General features: G+C 40.8%; 2 protein-coding genes across 2 annotated transcripts; both read right to left on the bottom strand.

Moving 5' to 3' along the window:
• Positions 1–2,313: 2,313 nt before the first annotated feature.
• Positions 2,314–7,266, bottom strand: LOC107270445 (peroxidasin homolog). The gene is made up of 8 exons (XM_015745476.2): positions 7,139–7,266; positions 5,127–5,901; positions 4,507–4,934; positions 4,180–4,427; positions 3,853–4,102; positions 3,655–3,773; positions 3,417–3,576; positions 2,314–3,338 (listed from the first exon to the last, which is right to left on the bottom strand). Exons 1-8 carry the CDS (start codon positions 7,177–7,179, stop codon positions 3,257–3,259), a joined length of 2,103 nt encoding a protein of 700 aa, XP_015600962.1. The 5' UTR covers positions 7,180–7,266; the 3' UTR covers positions 2,314–3,256.
• A 1,084-nt stretch (positions 7,267–8,350) lies between these two features.
• Positions 8,351–11,437, bottom strand: LOC107270447 (U4/U6 small nuclear ribonucleoprotein Prp3). The gene is made up of 5 exons (XM_015745477.2): positions 10,487–11,437; positions 10,184–10,395; positions 9,321–10,107; positions 8,890–9,247; positions 8,351–8,813 (listed from the first exon to the last, which is right to left on the bottom strand). The coding sequence occupies exons 1-5, from the start codon at positions 10,632–10,634 to the stop codon at positions 8,414–8,416; spliced, it is 1,905 nt and encodes a 634-aa protein (XP_015600963.1). The 5' UTR covers positions 10,635–11,437; the 3' UTR covers positions 8,351–8,413.
• Between the last annotated feature and the right edge of the window lie 49 nt (positions 11,438–11,486).

The raw sequence follows: 11,486 nt of genomic DNA, 5'->3' as shown, positions 1-11,486 counted from the left end.
AGGGGGGGGGGGGACGTGAGAGAATTTTCGAGAGCGACGAGGACGTGTTGCGCGAGTGTCTGTTGGTGTGTCTAATGCGAGGGATCCTTGGAAAGGATTCGTAACAATGGATAAATAGGGAAAGTCCTTATAAGGTGTGAATGATTTGTAAGTGACGCAACAGACGCAACGAGCGAAGAGCGTGAATAGAGGTGTAACGTTCTGTTGGTTAGTCTGTCTGTCTGTCTGTCTGTCACGGCCGCGGTGTGTTTTGCCGGGGGAGAGTATTTCCTAAAATCCAAACCAACGTAGTGTTACTTTATTCGCTGATAAGGGAATACGAATGATTTTTATGTTTTGTATTAAAAGGCAAAAATCCTTAGAAACAAACTGGAAAAAAATGTAAAACGAAAGTGAAATACGTTAATGGAGGTAAGGTGACGCGAGGGGGGGGGGAGATTAGGAAGATGAAGACGAGAGACGATTAATTTATGTCGAAACGTGGGGATAACCGAATAGTAAATATAAAAGGAGACGCAAAACAAGACGAAAAGATGATAAGAAAATGACAAAAAAATATGGTGAATTAATAATAATAATTACGAATTTCGCGAGAGAAAAAAAAAGCGCGAGCGTTGAATGTGTGAAACCTCCTTCATAATTGAGACGTGTTTGTTATAATTATAAGAGTCACTTTTTTCCTTTTTCTTGAAATGAAATGCTATAAAATAGATCGATTCTTTCATGGAGACTCCTGACTTTATATCATAATAATCAGTCCCGTACCAAAAAGCGACACGTGCGAATTCCACCCCCCCCCCTCCTACCTACTCCTCAGATCCCCCCTCCCCATGCATCCTTCCGCATTCTCGGTCGACAGTGAGATATTTTAAGAATTTCCATTAGTCTCCATTCGACGCCTCGTGTCCTTCTCCCACTCGTTCCTCACCAGTCCAAAAAGAAGAAGGAAGCAGACGTATAGTCGAAAAAGAGCAAAAGTCCCAGAAGAAGAATGGAACCAGAGAGGATGAATGAAAAAAAGATAAATAAGATCCACCGCGTATACTCGTTTCAATACAAAGCTACTCTACTCTTGCTACATCATATTTATCTGTACTTTTCGACTTTTAATTCATTTAAAAATCTTTTTAGTACTTTAATAAATGAGTTTGTTATGAATAATCATCTGGTTATTTTTACGTTCCAAAAGAATTTCAAATTCAAACGCTGCCAAACGATGGGTAAGTATATGGCAAAAGTCTCCGTTACAAAATTGCATATTTTTGCTATTTCGAAAAAAAAAAAAAAAAAAAAAAAAAGTTAACGTCCACAAATAACCATACAGTAACACAAGAGAATGAGTCAGCTCTCTATAACCTGTAACCCATAACAAATTAACAAGCTATCACAGAATGCCTAGATAACAAGCAGATATCGATTCTACGACTTCATACCCAGACTAGAAAGTTTCGAACTCCATTCCAATCAACTAAACAACCTCAATCCTTTTTCTTCTTTGACTTCGATATTCCCCCGCCAGCTGAATACATCCGTGATACCAGAACAGTCTAAACCCCATAAAAATTATAATCACAGTACATTATACACGCCAGACTCGAACTACAATCGTGCCACAAGTTCCACGTGGTTTTTCTGACAGATCAATAGAAATCAAGTCACACGTGGTTCCGCATAAAATGTTTCCTCAAAATTTCTTCCAAAGTACATCAACATGATTTTGCACTGAATTATATTTTATCCTTCTACTATAGCATAAATTAACATTGCCCTAATACATATCCACGTGTGGCCCATCAAGCAATCCACCGTTTGACACCTGCCAAAAAGACACGTGGAACGTCTGAATCGATTATACGTCAAGCATGCATAACGCTTATAACACTTTTTCTTGAGGGACTCAATTTCCCAGAGCGCGTCGACCGTCATAGAAAACTGGTAAGACAAGTCACGTAAAGAACGAACAATACCAGAGATCGTGTATTCTCGACGGCAACGATTCAAGAATTCAAGACGTCAAATAATCCCTTTGGACCAATTGGCCAACGCGTAACGCACTTCAGGAATTAATCGAACAATTATTGGACTGTCGAATAGAAGAATAGAGCCATTATTACTAGGAAGGTATGACATATACGTGGAGATTGACCAAGAGTCGCACAGTAAATTTACTCCAAGAGTTCGAGGAGGCCAACGAGGTCAGGGGATCAAGGTCTTTCATCTCGTTCAGCATCAGACTTTAACATCTTGGATGAACGTTCCGCATTTCTCGTCCCACAATTAGCTACGCCGTGTTGCGCATATATATACACAACATATATATATATATATATATCTTTATTCGATGGTCACGTTGAATACACTATAATGGGCTCGCGTTTATTACGACTAGCTTAAATGTCAAGCGCCACGAGACTGTAGGAGCCATCTTTCCGGTAATTACAATCTTTCACGAGATATCCTCGACTTGAAGGAATTCTCAATCGACTTAACGTAATCGTTAGAAACTATTTAAAAAAATCGAATCCACGAAGAATATTTTTCCTTAGTCTCTTACGTTTTCTTTAAGCATTGGAATAGATCAGTATTACAGTACAATGTTACATATTACATATAAACGTTTATTTCCATAGCTTACATGTCAATATTGAATATGTACCTACACGGTAGGCCGAGGAAACGTGACTCTTGAATTTTATTGTCATTCTGGAGAATTCGACGAAACTCGTAATGTACGCAAATGTCAAATATCTCGTTATTGTAGGAGAGTATAGAATGACGTTTCTTTATGAATTATTAATGTTTTTGCGCCAGCCTCGTTCCAGCAAGGAGCTAACAATGCCGGGCTATTCTAGAGTCGTTGTACTTGTGCCTGGAGGAATGTCCTTAGGGTATTCAGGTTAAATATTAATAGTCATTAGTAATCGCCGGTGGTGTTGCCTTGTGTGGGAAAAACGCGGAAACGGAATTCATAGAAGAAGTATAGTGAAATAATCATAGTGGTTTTTCTCCCAAGATAATGCGCTCGCGTTAACGGCGAGTCCAGGAGCGTGGGAAATAAAAGATTCGGCCGATAGAGGTCAGTTCCGTTAATAAAAGTCGAGAAATGAGGGTTTGCGGAATACTTGCGTAATTATTACACGCATTGTGTATTATTGGCTAGTACCGATCTGGTGAATATTAGTCACCCTTTGGTTGGCATCCACTTAGGGCTCATTGAACTTGCGAGCTAGAAAGAAAAAAGTGGAGTATCACTTGGTTACGACACACTCGATTTCTCCTTCCAGGCTGTCAGGTCCAAACCGTCGTTCTCATACGTCGAGCAGTTCCTCACGTCATTTCTATGAAAATTAATAAATATCTGTTATGCGAGGAAAGTTTGTTCTTTGACCATATTAAGGTTTTATGGGGTTACGTACAAGAAAGGATCCGTCAGTATGAACGCTCTGGACTGTATGGTTCTCAGGTTGTCAGCATTGTTACACAAAATTCGGGCCATGGTTATTTTTCGAATTTCCTCCAACTGGTCCAGGGTCAATGCTCCTTTACTGTTTCCATTCTCGTACCAGTACCTGTCGCCTGTGCGGGACAATTGCGACGGATTGCTCAAGGTGGTCTGAATCATTATAATGGAATTTCTGAATGAGGCTTATTTACCTAGACGAAGGTTTCTGAATGTCTTTCCTAGAAGACAGAGGAAAGTGGGTCCTACGACGGAACCTTCTGCAGGAGCCTCGGACAGCCCACCGGTGACAAGGTCGACATCTTGGATTTCACTGATAATACCAAATTGTCTTGTATATTGGATACCGAGCTAATTAGACTTATTTTAATAGATCATAGACAGTGATATACCTATAGACGCTACTGAGTCTGTCTATGGTTTCTTTGGACATGGTTCCCACTAGGTCCTGGAAGTTATTGACCTCAGGCAGATCGCAGAATTTTCGCCACTTGGCATAAGGTGGCAGACCGTGATCTCTTCCTTGTTGGATGATCTGTGCAGCATAGTCCACGGCAACTTCTTTGGTTTTACCATCGTGGAAGTACCTTCCCAAGAGTATTTCATTGAGTCCGGGTGGCAAGGGCTTTCTGGAATGTCCAGCTGAAAGTATTAATGAATAAAATATTTAACGATCCTTCCATCTGAATATGTCAAGATAATAATACTAGTGATCGGACCAGTCGCCCCGGCAATCAGACGCTCGATGGCGCCAGCCTCGTAAAGCTCCTGGGGAGCGTAGAAGGCAGAGAGAAGAGATCTTTCTCCAGATTTAATAGCAGACCGAGTATCGACCAGGTCCAGGGTCTTTGGAGTGAGAGCAGCGACGAATGACAATCCTGCGGATGCTGCGGCATTTGATATCGTCGCGTCTGTCTGAGATTTATAGCCCCGGAAGTATCCTTGTGCCGTGAGACGTAGATCGTATCTTTAAAGAATGTATATTAAAAAATTCCATAAATTCTATAATTATAGAATAACAGGTGGAATTCCTTCAAAGTTCATACTTGTCCAGCATCGTCTCCCCGAGGACGACCGGAAGGAATTCGTTGTAAGTAACGTGCTGCATCTCGGCAATTACTATTTTTCTGCTTTCTTGATAAATTCTCTCGTCGTCCCACCGAGGGTTGAGCTGCGCCAATTTCTTGGCAATCCTGTTATGCTCCCTCATGAACAGGACGTGCATCAGAGCGACGCCCGGATGCTCGTTGATCCTGGAATCGCCGCTGAGGAAGCAGGGGAAGGCGTCGCTATTGCTTCTGCAGCCTTCGGCATCTTTGGATGGCATAGGAAGATTCGTCCTTTGGGTGCTGAGCAAACCGTCCTTGCCGGAGCGCAGGGACTTGGCGGTTTCCTCCGAAGTTCCATACACGTGAGATAGATCCAGGTAGGACGTGGCCTGATTAATTTGCTGTCGAGGTCCCAGCTTACAACCCTGCGAAACGTCCTTAACTTTTTTAGTAGATAGCTGCGAAATCCGTCCTCGAATATTTTCTATTTCCCAATGATACAAATATATAGATATCCGTAGCGCATAGATACACTTTCTGCTTTCAAGGACATCGTCTCATTCACCGACCACTCCCGTGGAGTCGATATTACCCATTTATCTTTTATATTGACGTACCTGAAAGACGTTTCCGGGATGGGGAGCTGATCGCGAATATTCCATACACTGTATAGAATTTTCAGCTAGTATGGGGAAGCACTCAGGATGAAAATTTTCAAATTCCACGTCGCAGCACTTTAACCTGGTCCCATCGGGAAGTACCATCTTGGGGGTATGAGCAAGATCATGCGCGAGGAACTGTCCAAAGAGCGCAGCCAGGGCCATGAGGTAAGGATGCTTTATGTCGGGACCGCCTGCGTGAATTTTTGAAGACACGTCCCGAGCACTAGGCAGATCGGTCCTTGGTAGAGAGACGCCATCTTTATACTCTGGCGGAAGAAATCTGGAGTACGCCTCAAGGGCGGCTCCCCAGGTAGGATGAATGGCATTGTTACATCTTCCGTTATAGGTTCTGTATCGGTTGTCGATATTATTACATTCTCTCATCATCCTGATGAACTTCAAAGTGTCCTCGGCGCAGATCGTAGTACCGACGGAGGGTAAAAGCGCAAGGGCGTCTTTGGGCGACATTCTTAAAGCCTCCACCAGCATCACGGACATTGTCTCACCGCGAAGTGCTCGTCTAGACAGTATTTGAGCTGCCTCTGACATCTCGTGAGATGCTCCCAAGTACCAGGACGGTGATCCTTGAGGAAGGTGTATCCTGGAGTTGAGAATAGCCTCCTCCATCCGATCGTACCTGTCCATCGATAGATTGGCGCGTTTACTGATGTCCTGCAACATTCTCGTCGGCAGCAGCGTGCACTGTGAGATCACCAGGAGGCTGAGAAACCTGAATAACAACAATTCATTCGTTTTGTGAATATAAAAACAATAATTATGAAATGCATGAAAAAAAGTATATAATAATATTTAACGAGTTATAAAAGAGTATCAGATGTCGTTCATCTTGTCCCCATCCCCAACTCGCCTGACGGCGGACGTCTTCACTGAGACAAATAGATTGTAGAAATTCTGATATCTGTTATAATAAATTCATTGATGGTAACAATTACTACATAGATATCACTGGGTACTACTTGCGATGAAAAATTTACAATATAAGTTTGTTACTGCGATAGCTTGGAGATACTCAACAAGATTTATTAATGTTTACTATATGAATATTAGTCATGAGAACCATAAATAGCTATGGATTAATTCAGCGGAATTGTTTTCAGGATTTTTTAGTAACCGAGTGTTTACGACTACAATCCATTGTTATCGGGCGGAACAATCCACGTAATGGTTAAGTATTAAATAGAATTTAAAATTTTAAAATGATAATGACATAAATCTACAGTGTTATAGATAGTCACAAAGCATTGCAATCTAGAAACAATTTCAGATTCCAATAATTCTTAGCATCACAGATATTAAAAATAACAAATCGTATGTATTATGCAGAGATTGTTATATGTATGTACAATGTGATATTGTTAGCAGCAATAGTATCGGTAGATTGCATCGGATAATATATTTTTAATGATATAAATAGATATTTACGCTAATATAATTAGTCCCATCCCTATACTGAATATTAAATATGTTAACGGGTAGTATTTTTTTACTGTTCAGTAATATCTATTTCTCTCAGTGTAGACTTCACGAACTCGGTTCTTCAATCTTCCTGTTCCGTGAGAGGTCGAATCCTTCCGAGATTACACAGTCGTGTTGGCATTTAGGATGTTTCCTGACTCTCTCATTACTTTTTTTTTGCATAATAATCCGCAGCAAGTTTGCAATAAATTTTCAAATATATGTCTCAGCAAGTGATTATTTTACTTAATGCTCCAGGGTGGCGATATTAAAAAAAAATCAAACGCTGTAGTTAAGTTAAAATAAAATATAAAGTTAACTATATAAATAAATTTCAATCGAGTAAAAGCAGAATCGTGTAAAATAAATTATTTTATACGATCGTGTAATGCCATAAATAAAAATGGACATGCGTGTCTCCTAGCGAGTCAGGAGAATAGCGCAATGCGTGGGAGCGGAAGAAACCGTGCGAAAGAAAGGAAGGCACTTACCGTAATACGAAAGCAATCATGTCTAGCCTGTGTCTTTTCATTTTGGAAACATAATTCGAAAATGAATGCTTGGGTAAAAATGGTATTATTAAGTCTTGTCTCAGGGCCCAGTTAACTATTTGAGAGGATGTCACTGATGTAAATAAAAAGTACGATGACAAGGGATGGGAATATACGTAAGAGGAACCGGCCGGTGAGTCTGCAGCAACACGGGCAGATCAACTGAGAGCTGAGAGCTCGGAGCTGAGACGTGAGGCCGATGCTCGAACGAAAGTAAGTCTACTGCAATGATGGTTGTTCGGACGAGAGTGGGGTCGGGGCCAGGATCGTTATCGTATAGGGTGTCAATTATAAATCGAATATACTACACAGGTTGTTGCAATGGAGAGGCAGCGTTTATCAATAACAATAGAAAGGATGATACTTTCGAAAGGAAGTACTAATGCGCCCAGACAGCCAACTCAAGTACTTGTAATAAGAAGGCTGAGGAAGAAATCTGGATCAGCATCGAGGCCAAGGATCCTTTGAATCGAGGTGGATCGCTGATATCGCAATGGCAAGTATAAAGGACACAGAAGTCAAAGCTCATTGTACAGTCGGAGAGTAGAGAGTCGCGGAGACGCCCCCGCGACGCCTCTCAAAGTTTCGTGGTGTCGTTATGCTTGAGTGCGGACACCGTATATGTATACTTTGATTTGTTTTGCATAATATTATGTCTCAGGTAAGCGCTTGAACGCCATAACGTTATGCTAATTCTATAGCGATACTCGTTTGATCATCAGTGAATCCGTGCGGATTCAGATGGCAGGATCGATTCAAATTTGGATTTATGATAGCTCATCCTCATCTTAGAGAGCAGATTAGCCTCGTAAGGTTTGTCCTCGAGTTTAAGAGGTACGTCGATGCCGTGACATTTTATATGATCAACGTGGGTAGAATCTAGCCTGGAATGTCACGAGTTGTTAAATCTGTACTGCCTTCTGTATCTTCTGTGTGTGACGTATCCTCAGAGCAAAAGTCAAACTTTCGCTAATGTTACTGGCAGCCAATGATAAATTACATCCTGTTCTTATGTTGCATCTTCAAGCCGTTAAGTTGGCCCGTTGAAGGAAAAATCTTACTACCGATGTGCCTAAAGGAAGTGATTCAAGGTTAAGTACATTCACGTACGTTTATTTACTAGTAAATCATTTATTAGCGTTTTTGGGGATTTTCTATTTCTTATGTAAGCGTTCGATTGACCTGACGCTCCAATATTATTTATGGTCCTAGCTCCTAGGAGCGGATATCGTCTGTATTATCTAGGACGGCCCCGCTGTAAGCGAGATCCCAGTACTGCTCGACTTGATGCTTTTTAAAATGCTCGCGAGCCATTTTTTCTATTGGGCAGACCTTGAACTTTATCTCGCCAAAATGCCGTTGTTTACTTGTGCCTTCCCACACGAGAACGCATTTGTTAGGCACGTCGTTACCATCGTTGTCTTTCACAATATCCTCCTCCCACTTGATTCTGTGCATCATCAGCCGCTTATACTTGCTCAGCTGTTTGGCGCCACCCTCGACGACAACGACGTTGCAGTCACGGAATAGCATAACGCATCCAGTCAAGTAAAGTTGCTTTGCGTTAGCTTCTACTTTGAATTTCTTTGATGCGTTGTTCAGCAGATCTCGTATTCTATTGATATAAAGCGTAGAATATGTGAGCTTCTGTAGAACATTGACTCCATATGAAGAAACATAGAAATCCTTACCTGTAAACAGCTACGTGTACACCCAAACTTGTGTCTTCTTTGAGTTTGCGAGCTTTTTTCTCACGCCGTTGATCTGCAGTGAGTCTTCGCGCTGCGTTTGCGTCCTCGTGAGCTTTTAATCTCTTGGCCATTTGCTGACGAACGTGCGCTTCTATTTTTGTGGGATCTTGAACCGCTTCCGTGCCGAGTACTCGCATTAGATTTGAAATTCGTAATTTGGGTTCCGGGGGCGGTTCCAATCCTAATCGAATTTTTTCCTGTTCCTCCTTCCAAGCTTCTCGTCGATTTTGGCGCCTAAGCTTTTTTCGTTCTTTCTTCGTTAGGAAGACTGGCATGTAGATTTGTTTCAGAGGGTCAGCTATGATATGATAAGAATTAGTTTTTAGTATAGATCATTCCCGGTAAATAACGTGTAATTAAAATATACATACTAGGCGGTCTCATTTGAGTGGGATGTTCAACTAGATTTGTAATCGTAGAATTTTTAACGGGCATTGGTTCACCTTCATTAGCGTAACCACCCGTGAGGATGACAGAATCCCACCACTCTACGTTGGGAACGTCTTCGTTTAAGGCTTCTGTTTTAGGAGCAATTAAGGCTAACTTCGTGGCCGAGCTAATTCCGGTTTTTCTAGCTATTTGACTTATCTCGTTTTGGAGTTTTTCGAGTTGTGCTTTCATGCGAATTCGCTCTGCAAGTTGCTGGAACTTTCCTGGCTCATGGAACTTTAGGCCGCGCTTCACACGCGTTGCAGATTTTACACCGATTCTTGTATCAAAGAAATGCGTATCTTGAATCTCTTCGGGACCTTTTGATTCTTGTAATTGCGCTTTGAATTCTTCACGCTTTTTCGCTCTGATGTTTGCTTTCAATGTAGGAACAACCTGAGTCAACTGAACTTCCTTGCCTGTAATGTCGACCGTTCTACCGGACTCGTCCAGGATGAGAGGTGTCGGTTTGTCAGGCACGCTAACGTTACTTAATAAGCCTGAACTCAATTTGTTTCTGATTTGAGCTTGAAGCGCAGCAATTTTTCTAGCCTTATCTGAATCAGTTTTACTGAGAAGGCCCTGATTATACATACTGCCAACATTGGGTAACGAATCTCGAGCCTTGAAGAGTGGTCTCACTGGAGGTACTTCTTCCTGTTTTATTGCTTTTAAAGCTCTTTTTCTTTCTTCTATTTCTCTTTGCGCATTAACCATCATTTGTTTGATCTGAAAAAGAAAAACGTATTTCATAGGTATTTAGCATAGTTTGACGATACTATAGAATGTCAAACTGGGCAAATACTTTATCCGCAGACAACTGTGCTTCTGTAGTCTTTTCATTTTTAGGCTCATCGTCCCTAATTCGGGCCTTTTTTATTTCTTTGTCCTTGTCTTTATCATCAGTATGAGACCGTTTTTTCGATTTCTGAGCAGCTTTTGTATCATCGTATACCATGAATATTTTTTCTGTCAACTTCGCTGCCTTTTTATCTTCCAGAAGTGCAGACAACTTATCTGTAAATAAGTAAAGTCACAATATTCAATTATCGTGTATAATATTAAGTAATACTACCTGAACTTTGTAAGCTATTAAAGAAATATAAACCTGCAGTTTTCCGTCTGTCATAACCAGAGCTAATGCAATTGACAGCAGTAGTGACGATGGCAGGTTCACCAAAACCCAGAAATTTATGGACTGCCTTCTCTATCTGAGGCTTCATCTCATCAATTTCTTTCCTAGTCAAGTACGACATTTTCACCTTCGCTTAAATCCACTTTGTTGCTTTAAAACTTGTTAGCCGCTAGTCTCTAGATCTCCACAGTATAACCCCCATAAAAAGTGAGGTTAGGTTAACCTGCTCAACTCTAAGATAGCCTACTATTTTTTTGTTCTCCAAAATGTGCCGCCTTCCTCTCCCTGTTACCAATTATGACCTTTCATTCATGTCATTCACAGTAGATATTTCGCATTTTTATGTTATATATTGAACGACGCAGAACAACGTTGCAAACACAAAATACCGAACTAAGCATCGGCTGCTTCATGCTGGTTCGTTGTCGAGCATAACCAGCATAGCCAGTAAAATGGCGATAGTGGCGCTTTGTCATGCTCTGGGGACGAATGACAAGAAGTTTCCACCACAGTCGATAAAGTCACAACTACCCATCAATCGTCAAAGGCGTCTGTAATGGTCTATATTCGCGAGTTGGCAAATGGTATCAATAATAGAGTTTCAGAAACAGCCAATTTCGCACCGTCGGGAAGTTAGCGTCAAAAGATGTATGTGTACTTAATGTCTAAAAAATTGTTTCGTAAATGCTCCTTATATTTTCCTAATTGATCTGCTGCTTTTATACAATAATTGAAAAATATTCACTAAAACAGAAAAATATTTTTTTGATTGCTACTCCAATTAACCAATCAGATTCTCGAATGATTTTTTCAATGAATCAATTGCTCTCAAAATGCTCCATTTTGCACCTAAATTTGTTTTTAATTTCATTAAAACATCTTGAAATAGCAAGTAAAATTTGATTTTCTCTTGGATATTAACAGTTGGAAATCAGAAATCCTGGCCAAACATATTTAGAAGTACTCAAAGTTG

The sequence above is a fragment of the Cephus cinctus genome, unplaced genomic scaffold, assembly GCF_000341935.2.
Source record: "Cephus cinctus unplaced genomic scaffold, Ccin1 Ccin1_scaffold0767, whole genome shotgun sequence".
In the NCBI taxonomy this organism is placed as follows: Eukaryota; Metazoa; Arthropoda; class Insecta; order Hymenoptera; family Cephidae; genus Cephus; species Cephus cinctus.
This window is presented reverse-complemented; position numbering and strand designations above follow the sequence as displayed.